Here is a 10,115-nt window from a genome sequence, read left to right on the forward strand (position 1 = left end):
TAGTTAGTGTAAGTAAGGGAGAGTGGAGCTGTCGGTGAAAAGAGGAAACAACACCACGTCTGGTCCTGTTCTATGTTGTCCGTTCACACCGTCACCGTTTATTCGTTACGTCCGCGGTGTAAAAGGCCGTGACGCAAAGACGCGATTAGGCGCGAGACGCGATTAGGCGCGAGACGCGGTATACGCGACTTTTTTTTTTGCGACGCAATACACGCGATTCTTTTATGGCGACGGGACCCTCGCGTCTTCGTCTTTTTCATCGTGTTTGGTGGGAAGACCCACAAGGGGCTTCCCACCAAACACGAGGAACGCTTTTTTTTCGCGCGAGCTTTGACGCGCGACCAAACGCGAGATACGCGAGATACGCGATTTGACGCTCGTTTTGACTCGTGTAAAAAAAAAAATCATTTTCACTACAACATTTTTTATTTTTATTTTTTCAAAGGAGGTTAAATCGAAAGCAACTGGACTTAGTTATTTGTCTGAAGACGTTTCACCTTCATCCAAGAGGCTTCATCAGTTCTACGCATCTGACCAGGCTGGGACTGGTCCAACTGGTCTGGAGACTCAGTGTAGCTACTGTAAGTCCAGTTGCTGAGACTTTAGAGTCAAAGAGGAGCAGTGCGTCTGCGTCGCTGTGTCGGACTGTTTGGATTTAATGAAGAAGCTGCACGGTGTCCTCCCGTATTTTACCTGGGTCGCTACCGGAGCTTGATAAATGGAGAGAAAAAACAAACGCCAGGCGCACGTCGCGGTGGAACCGAGAACAGCTGAGTTTTCCTCCTCCAGCTGATCTGTGATCTGTGATCTGTGGTGAAGACGTACAGAGACCTGCCACTGTGTCACGGTGCATTAATATAAACTCTGTCCTCAGACTGTCCTGACTGTCCCTGAACACCACACAGAGACAACATGGAGCTGTGTGAGGTTGAGTTTTATTTATCATGATAATTAATACATACTTAGTAACAAGCCTGTAAGTTCAACACATCAGTATGCTACTGTGATTTAACTAGCCTAGTTAAATAAAAAGATGTAGTTTAATACCATAATATCTAGGGCTGACCAAAGGCCAATGTCTTTACTTCATGTGTCAAATATTTATTACTTGTTGCTACGACTCATTTTAGCTTCTTTCACCAAACTCCCATGATGCACTGAGCTCCTACATCCCATCCTTCTTCTGTAGGGCTGCTGTGTGTGGACCAGATGCTGCCGTCACCATGACAACGTCCCAACGTGCAGGAGGACACGCGGTCAGAAACTCCAGAGGTCAGAGAGGAGGTGGGAGGTCCTCCGCTCTGATTGGCTGAGAGACCCCGACTCATCTCCCTCCCTGGACCCAGGACCGGGACCAGTCATGTGACTCTGAGTGGAGGGGGGGTAAGAGGGTAAGAGGGTAAGAGGGGGGGTAAGAGGTGGGGGTATCTGTCGGTCACGTGACCTGGAGACTCTGACTAAAATTAACCAGCAGCTGATCTGATCTGAGGTCAAATTTCTCAGCAGCATGGACGACGACTGTTGCCGCTGCGCTGAGACAAGGTGAGAGCTGCTACACTGAGACTGTACTACTACAATAATACTGCAATACAATACTGCTACACTGTAATAATACTACCTCACTGTTATACTGGAGTACCACAGTACTGCAATACTACAGAGCTATAGTAATACAACACTAACTACAACATGACACCAGTGTTCACCGACTACAACACTAACACTGTGGTACTGTGTGATACTACTACAACACTGTACAGCTGTACTCTGATAATACAACACCGTAATACTTTGAATACTACAATAACACAGTGGTGCTATGATAATACTACTGTAATTATACTGTAGTTCTACAACACTGTTAGATTACAGTACCACAACACTGTAACACAACAGTCCATTACATTGCTACTACACAACAATGACACTACATTGTTATATTACTGCACTGTAATACTACAGCACTAATGAAAATACAACTAACAAGATACACTCAGACTAAATGTACTTTTTTCATTCTGTGTAACTGACAACGTGAAGATAAATGGGGAAAAAAATCAAATAAATCACTGACGTCGTTTCACCAGAACAATGATTTTCTCTTATATTGTAAATTTCAGTTTTCCTTTATTGTCATCGAGCAATGAAGCACAACGAAATTTATGTGCATCTCTCCCTAATAACTTTAAAAAAAAGATAAATATATAAATAGACAAAGAGTAATTTAAGATGCTTAAAAAAACAAACACATTAATTTAAATAATACAAATAATAGATTAGGCCTTGTAGTGCCACATTATGTAATAAAGTTGCATTATAATGCAATAAATGTGTAATAAACTTTGCCGCATTTTGTTATAAGTTGTTACATATTGCATTATTACAAAATACAACATAAGTGTTGCACTTTTTCATATAGAAAATGTAATAATTTTGTGCAAAATGTAACAATTTATTACAATATGCGGCAAAGTTTATTACATATTGCGTTCAAGAATTTTACAAAAAAAGGTTACAAAATGTTACAAACTGTGGCAGATTTTACAAAATATTACATCATGAGGTGAAATTAATTACATTATTACAAAATGTGGCCTCAATACAGGCCTCAATAAAATGAATAATTAAAAAAAACAGTTTTCTTCACAATTTATTTAGTAAAATAGAAATGAAATCAAAGAAATGAAATGTTTTGTATTTGTTCCTACAGGATGATCAGGAGGAGAGCGAGGCTGCAGCTCAGAGGTCAGAGGTCATCTCGCCTGTCCCCCCGTGCGGCGCTGTGACGTCGTCGTCGTCGTGGTGACCATGGTGGGGGGCGTGGCGGTGTGCGGCTCCATCAGCTCGGTCAGAGCTCTGTGGGAGACCCGGATCAAGAGGAGGAGGGAGGAGCAGGACGAGGAGGAGCAGCAGAGGAGGAGGAGCGGCACCGAGCGGCGCTCCAGACTCAGCCTGGGGGTCTGGGAGGACCGGGCCCTTCTGGCTCGACTCAGACAGAAGCTGCAGACCGAGGACGGACGGCTGGTGCTCCGCATCGAGCAGGAGGAGTGGAAGGTATCAGATTATTGTCCTGGTCCAGTCTTCGGTCTGATGCAGGGGCCTAGCTTAGGGTTAAACATTTGGGGGGGGGGGGTTAAGATCTCTGTCTGTATAGGGATTTTTTAAAGCAAAAAGGTCAGCGTATGCGTGGAAAAGTGCAAAATCATTAACTTTGATAAAAGGACAAGGCTTATTTGCCTCTTTATTTTGTCATTTCCGTATTAGAATATGGGCTAGACCAATCATGACCAGGGAATACCACATCATAAAATAACGGTGTAACTAACGACGCTACTTTTTCAGTGACAGGTAATCAAAAAAGTTACCTTTCCCCCGCTATAACGCCGTTACTGTTACTGACAATAAAATGCACCGTTACTTGACTCAAGAAGTCCCATCAGAAAATAATAATACATCTGTTAAAGTGTACGTTTGACTTTTTTTTTTCAGTCCATTAACCGACTAGTAGAAAAAAAAACATGTATCTGGAACGAACCAACTCCAGAGTTGGGAGGGAGGTTACTGGGATGAGTTCAAGTAATTTGACATATTTCAGCATTTTATATTAAAAAAAGCAACGCAGTTGTTACTTTTATTACAGTATGTAGTAATTCAGTTACTAACTCAGTTACTTCTTGGTAGGGCTGCAGCTAACAATTATTTTCATTATCAATTAATCTGTTGATTATGTAAACGATTAATCGATTAGTTGTTTGGTCAATAAAATGTTTTAAAAAATGTTGAAAAGTATCAATCAGTGTTTCTCAAACCACCAGACGACATCGTCCTCAAATGTCTTGTTTTGTCCACAAACCAAAGAGAGACTCAGTTTATTGTCATAAAGGAACAAAGAAACCAGAAATATTCACATTGAAGAAGCTGGAATCAGAGAATTTGGACTTTTTTTCTTAAGAAACTACTCAAACTGATTATTAGATTATCAAAATAGTTGATAATGAATCGATTATTGTTTGATTAATCCAGTAATTTTGTTGTTTTTTTATATCATAAATGACACCGTTGGTCTGATGTGAGTGTTTGTCTCTGCAGGTCCTGCCGGGCTGTCTGGTCCAGCTCAACCAGGTCCAGGAGTGGCAGCTCCACCGGACCGGACTGCAGAAGATCCCTCACTTCATCTCCAGCTTCCAGAACCTCCTGGTGCTCGATCTGTCCCGCAACGGCGTCTCTGAAATCCCCAAACAGATCGGTCAGTAGCCTACCTCCCGACAGATCAAAGACCGACCCTGTAGCCGGTCTCACCATGTGTCCTCCTGGTTCTGGTTCTGGTCTCAGGGATGTTGACGCGGCTCAGAGAGCTGATGCTGAGCTACAACCGAGTGCAGGTGGTTCCCGAGGAGCTGAGCGGCTGTGAGAGTCTGGAGAGACTGGAGCTGGCCATGAACCGGGAGCTGGACCACCTCCCTGACCAGGTACGGACCAGGGGCCGGATAGGAGTCGACTTAGGAGTGAATGCACTTAAAAGGTAGTTATAATCAGACTTTTAGTGGAGTGTAGGACTGAATCTTAAAGGAATAGTTGACCAAAAAATGAAATTCAGTCATTAGTGACTCCCCCTCATGCTGATGAATACTCCGGAGTAGTTTTTTATTCCTCAAAGTGCATCTGGAGACCCGGGAGGCCGGTTCCTAGTCCAACCAGAACTTTATATGAGAGTAATAGGGCCGACACAAAAACGTCCATAAAACTACACAACAACCATTTAATATTCCTCCACACTGCTCGTCCACTGCAATCCAAGTGTCCTGAAGGGATATAGTCCAGAATTTACTCGAAACAACGTCATTGAGGCAAGTCCTGTCGAGAGCGCACACCAGGCAAATTCAATACAGGACTGTTTAGGCTGTAAAAATGTCCTAAATGACGTCGTTTCCAGTAAACTCTGGACTATATCCCTTCAGGACACTTGGATTGCAGTGGACGAGCAGTGTGGAGGAATATTAAATGGTTTTTGTGTAGTTTTATGGACGTTTTTGTGTCTGACCCTATTACTCTCATATAAAGTTTTGGTTGGACTAGGAACCGGCCTCCCGGGTCTCCAGATGCACTTTGAGGAATAAAAAACTATTAATCAGCATGAAGGTGAGTCAATAATGACTGAATTTCATTGTTTGGTGAACTATTCCTTTAAGTGCCGGTCTCAGAGTCGAGTTACCACAGTACTATGTGCCGTAAACTGAATTTTAGATGATGTCACTTTCAAGTCGACCCTTATCTAAGAATATAGAAATATCTCAGTGAGTTAAATGGCCAATGGGAGTGTATTCAACTGGAATCTACAAAATAATACAAAATATATACATTTCCCTCATCAAACTCATCAAATACACAATCCAACAACTCCACAACGCTCTGGTGGACAAGTTGTGACCTGCACATTATACAACAAGTAGTTCCGACCAAGCAATCTGATTGGTCAATAAGACATTTAGAACGTGCTCAAATCAGCATTACAGCACGGCTGACTCATCACTGAAAATATTACTTCGCCATGTCATGTTGTTTACACATCTCCATGGCAACATGGACTTTTCCCCCTTTTATTTTGAAAAACGTCATTTATTACTCGTGAAAATAAATCACAAACTACAACACTGACCTCCTGTAGGTTGTTCCTGACAGCTGCCAAAGTCACATTTATAGAGCAATTATTTTATTTTATTTTTTGTTAATATATTGTAAACTTCCCCGTTACAGCCGAGAGGATCGTCTCCCTCCCATGTGTGTAACGTTACAAAGTCGGAGAGAGACGAGTTGTGATCGCGGTGAATATGTTTTTTTAAAATATGGCCTGGAGCTGAATATTTCATTGAGGTGATTACCTGTATGTTTCTCTCTCTCCCTCTCTCTTGCTTGCGCCTTTTGGGCTTTTAAATAATCTGGAGTAATCGTTTGGCTTTCTCTATCAGCTGTGTCGGCGACACGGCGCTATAACTTCATTTACATGCAGAGTTTGCGGTTGTAGAAGCTACATCTGTGAAAGGAAAAAAACGGCATCTTTGTTATAACTTGAGCGAGTTTGTGCGGTGTTGATTTAGTTCAGGAAAGTCCGAGACCGCGTTAAAACATGAACGTCAGCTCAGAGTTCACTCATCTGGGACTAGAAAATCATTTCTGTTGCTAGGTCGTTACTAAGGTTCGGACTATTTGCTGTAGAGGTGAACTAGGTTCCATTACACATAGGAGTCTACTGACGTGACTGATTGTGTTTCAGTTATTAGTCAGACCCCATTTATTTCCATGGAAACGGGAAGCACACTCGCAAAAAACTTTAAATTTTGAGAGCAAAACGTCCATCAACATGAATATTTATTTAATTATACGCTCTATTTTGTTGGTAATTGTTGTATAATCGCAATATTACCCTCTCGGGTAATATTGCTTAATTCACCACGCTATGAGATGATAACACAACGTTACCACACAGAGTTGTTTTAGAGGGAAATACAGAGACTGTTGATGAAAAACTGTCCCTGAAGGCAACGTGCATCAGCGGTTTTGCATGAATTTCCCTCTAAAACAACTCTGTCTCTGGTCCAGCTGCTGGTCTCAGGTCTGTTGTGTGTCCCCTCTCTAGTTCAGACACCTGAGGAACCTGCAGCACCTGGATCTGTCCATGAACGACTTCACCGGCATGCCGGACTGCGTGGTCGCTCTGCCGGCGCTCGAGTGGCTCGACATGGGAGGAAACCGACTGCAGTGTTTACCTGAGGACATCCACAGGTGGGTGGTGGAGACACAGTGTCAGCCCCCCGCACTCTGTCACATTTATTTATACATCTATTCTTGGACTTTTGCCTACATATTTGTATTTACACACCCTGTGTAGAAACCAAGGGAGTAGGTTTGATTTTGACATTGGTGGGGACACAAAAGTACTCCGAGGCATCGCTCTTTAAAGTTGATGTTTTTTGCATTTGCAATCATAATTTCATGTTACGTAGGGGTAACTAATGAGCAACTAATGAAAGACAAGAAGGCAACTTAGAAGAGTTCTCATTGCTCTGGCTGAAGTCAACTGTGCATCATCATGACTAACACATCCATCATTATTTAACCTCACCTGTGAATTTCCAGCCTCTCCTCCATCTCCTCCTTCTCTACCTCATCCAGCTTCTCCTTCTCTACCTCATCCAGCTTCTCCTTCTCTACCTCTTCCAGCTTCTCCTTCTCTACCTCATCCAGCTTCTCCTTCTCTACCTCATCCAGCTTCTCCTTCTCTACCTCTTCCAGCTTCTCCTTCTCTACCTCTTCCAGCTTCTCCTTCTCTACCTCTTCCAGCCTCTCCTCCATCTCCTCCTTCTCTACCTCATCCAGCTTCTCCTTCTCTATCTCTCCTTATTCATCTGTTCTAGCCTCTCCTCCTCTACCTCCTCTGGTCTCTCCTTCTTCATCTCCTCCAGCCTCTCTACTGTCTGTCTCTGTCACCTGACAAAAATATGTTGGTGCAGGACATATGAACAGATACATTAGGGATACAATGATCATAGAGTTTGATGGTACAGTTATTGCCTGAGGAAAAAGGCTTTTACTTTTACACACTTGTGTAATTTATTCCCCCAAAAATATGGATGTATAAAATTACATGAGCATCTGGAATCTGAGGTTTTTTTGTAGGCCTATTTTCCTGACCAATGTTCTTTTTTTTTTTTTTTTTTTAATAACTTTTAAAAAGTGTATCTGTTTGCCATTAAATATAGGCTTTTATTCATTATCTGTAGCCTATTGTTGAGGCTCGACAGTTAGATACCCTTGAAGTAACTTACACTTTGACTTACAAAGTGTCTTGTCCATTTTCCTTTTATTTGACATTATTACCAAGCACAGACCCACAGGCAGAGCGCGCACGCACGCAGACAGACAGACAGACAGACAGACAGACAGACAGACAGACAGACAGACAGACAGACAGACAGACAGACAGACAGACACAAACACAAATGTCCATGTAAATGACACCAATGATGTTAAAATCCGTCTAGCTGACGTGACCCAGGCAGAAGAAATGCCGAACATGATGAACATGTTGACAACTTACATTCGCGGTTGCAGATTGAAGCACCGTGACCTCCTGTCCCGTCCGACCAACGAGCAGGTAACTTTTACAAGCAGACGGAGTGACAGCGGGGACAGCCAATCACATGTACGTTAGCGAGAAACGGCAGAGCCAATCAGAGAGCGATATTCAGGTTAGAGGCGGGACTTCTAGCAGAGACTGACTGTTAACCCTTTGTGTGCCATAATCATTAACTAAACACTATGGACAGCGGACACAGCGGCTGAATATTGGTAGGGACGTGTCCCTAGCGTCCCTACCCAATTCTACGCCCTTGGTTATCAGTAGTTTATAGAATGAAACACAAACGATCATTTTACTCAAACACACACCTATTGTTTCCCATACGTAGACCAATGTGGTGCAGCGCCACAGAATCAAGACCAAGACACAAATTGATTCTGCACAGAGAGAGAGAACCGAGCATGCATGCCAGTGGTGTGCGGTAAAAATGAAACTTACCAACCAGCAGTGTTTCCTATTAATTAACGAGTCTGTGGCGGCCCGTCTCTCACGTGCGCGCTGGTGCACACACACACAAAGACGGGTCAAAGTTTCCTGATCCGACTAAACAGTTCTGATCAACACAAACTGAGGGTTTGATCCAGATTAAAACAGAGACTGGATCACGTGATCTGGTTTTAGTTTTTGCAATAACCCGTTTTCAAGGTTTTATCCGATCAAACTGGGCACTTTTAGTTAGTGCCACGGGGCAAAGACAGCGAGGCTCTGTCCTCTGACTTCTGCAAGACCAGGGGTAGACAATAAGGGAAATTTGCCTTTGCTTTTGAAGATCACTGGCCCCACCATTCTAACCACTGGCCCAAGACAATAGGTATCGATCCCCATATTAACGAAAAACAACATATCCCAGCCAATTCCTGCGGTCTCGCCATCGAGGCTGATTCTGATACTTTCTGATACCATTACTAGTCAATTTCCAACATTCTTGATACTTATTCAATACCACGATCTTGTAGTTTCTTGAGATTTTGGGGGATTATTTTGTTATATGTATTTTAGTGATTATGTATGAGTTGGTATATTTGTGTTTAATTTTTGTATGTTGTTATTTATTTGAGTCTGAGGATTTATATCCTGTATCAGATATTTTTCATTCAATTTCATTAAAGAAGGTCAAAAAAAGTGCTTTTAAATTCATCAGGCTACTTTATTTAATAAATAAATAACTGTTTCGCATATTTAGCCTCCACTGTGGTTTAACAATGAAGTAAAAACAGAGTTAAAATGGTAAATATGCCTCAACACAAACATGAAGTTATGTAGTCATTACTTTTATCCTCCAAGTAGTTCAGTGATATAACTGTTGTTCTCATTCATTCACGTTTAGGCTGTTTCCACAGATTGGTGCAAAACTGACTCATTGTTTCATTTTCAGCTCAGTTTTGCGTTTACACACGTTTTTTTGTTGTTGTTATTATGGTCTAAATGTCACGTGACGTGCCACCGCTGTGGCGCACACCGAACAGCTGGCGCCCCAGCGCAAGCTCTGGCCCGTGTGTAACGTTCGCGTCGGTCCCGACAGGACTCGACCCGACGCGCTGAGGAGGAGGGAAGTTTCATGGTTAAGAAAAAGGTTTTTATCGGTTCTTGTGACGACCTTCTATCAGCAGCAGTGAGTGAGCTGGAGCTGCAGCTGCAGCTGCTTGCAGGTGGTGCTGCCGTGCCAGGGCACAGCGCTGGCTGCGCACAGAAAGTAGATGTCTCTGTCGTTGATCGGGTCGGGATCTCTTAGCACTAATTACCGAGACGATTTGACAGTTATCATTTCAAACCACAGGGATTTAATGTGAAATTAGATTTATTTATTTACTTGTTATATTTTTTTCAAGGCATTATTTTCACTGGCCCCACCGGGCCAGTGTTTGGAGCGTTCTGGTGGCCCTGACGGTTTGAAAAGTACGTCCGGGCCACCGGGCCATTTATATTGTCGACCCCTGAAGACACAACACTCGTTTATTGGTGTATTAATTCTAGGGCT

The 10,115-nt window shown here is 42.8% G+C and overlaps 1 protein-coding gene across 1 annotated transcript in view; it reads left to right on the forward strand.

The window, feature by feature from the left end:
• The first annotated feature begins 1,414 nt into the window (after nucleotides 1–1,414).
• The window catches only part of LOC146989254 (leucine-rich repeat-containing protein 39-like), an 11,566-nt gene continuing 2,865 nt past the window's right edge, over nucleotides 1,415–10,115 (forward strand). Inside the window, exons 1-4 of the mRNA XM_085773174.1 lie at nucleotides 1,415–3,144; nucleotides 4,090–4,246; nucleotides 4,333–4,469; nucleotides 6,635–6,780. Of these exons, the coding sequence (XP_085629300.1) occupies nucleotides 2,809–3,144; nucleotides 4,090–4,246; nucleotides 4,333–4,469; nucleotides 6,635–6,780 (776 nt within the window). The 5' untranslated portion in view covers nucleotides 1,415–2,808. The remainder of the gene's footprint in view (nucleotides 3,145–4,089; nucleotides 4,247–4,332; nucleotides 4,470–6,634; nucleotides 6,781–10,115) is intronic.

Source organism: Trachurus japonicus, chromosome 4 (assembly GCF_045865225.1).
Source record: "Trachurus japonicus isolate A0001 chromosome 4, Traja_1.0".
Lineage (NCBI taxonomy): Eukaryota > Metazoa > Chordata > Actinopteri > Carangiformes > Carangidae > Trachurus > Trachurus japonicus.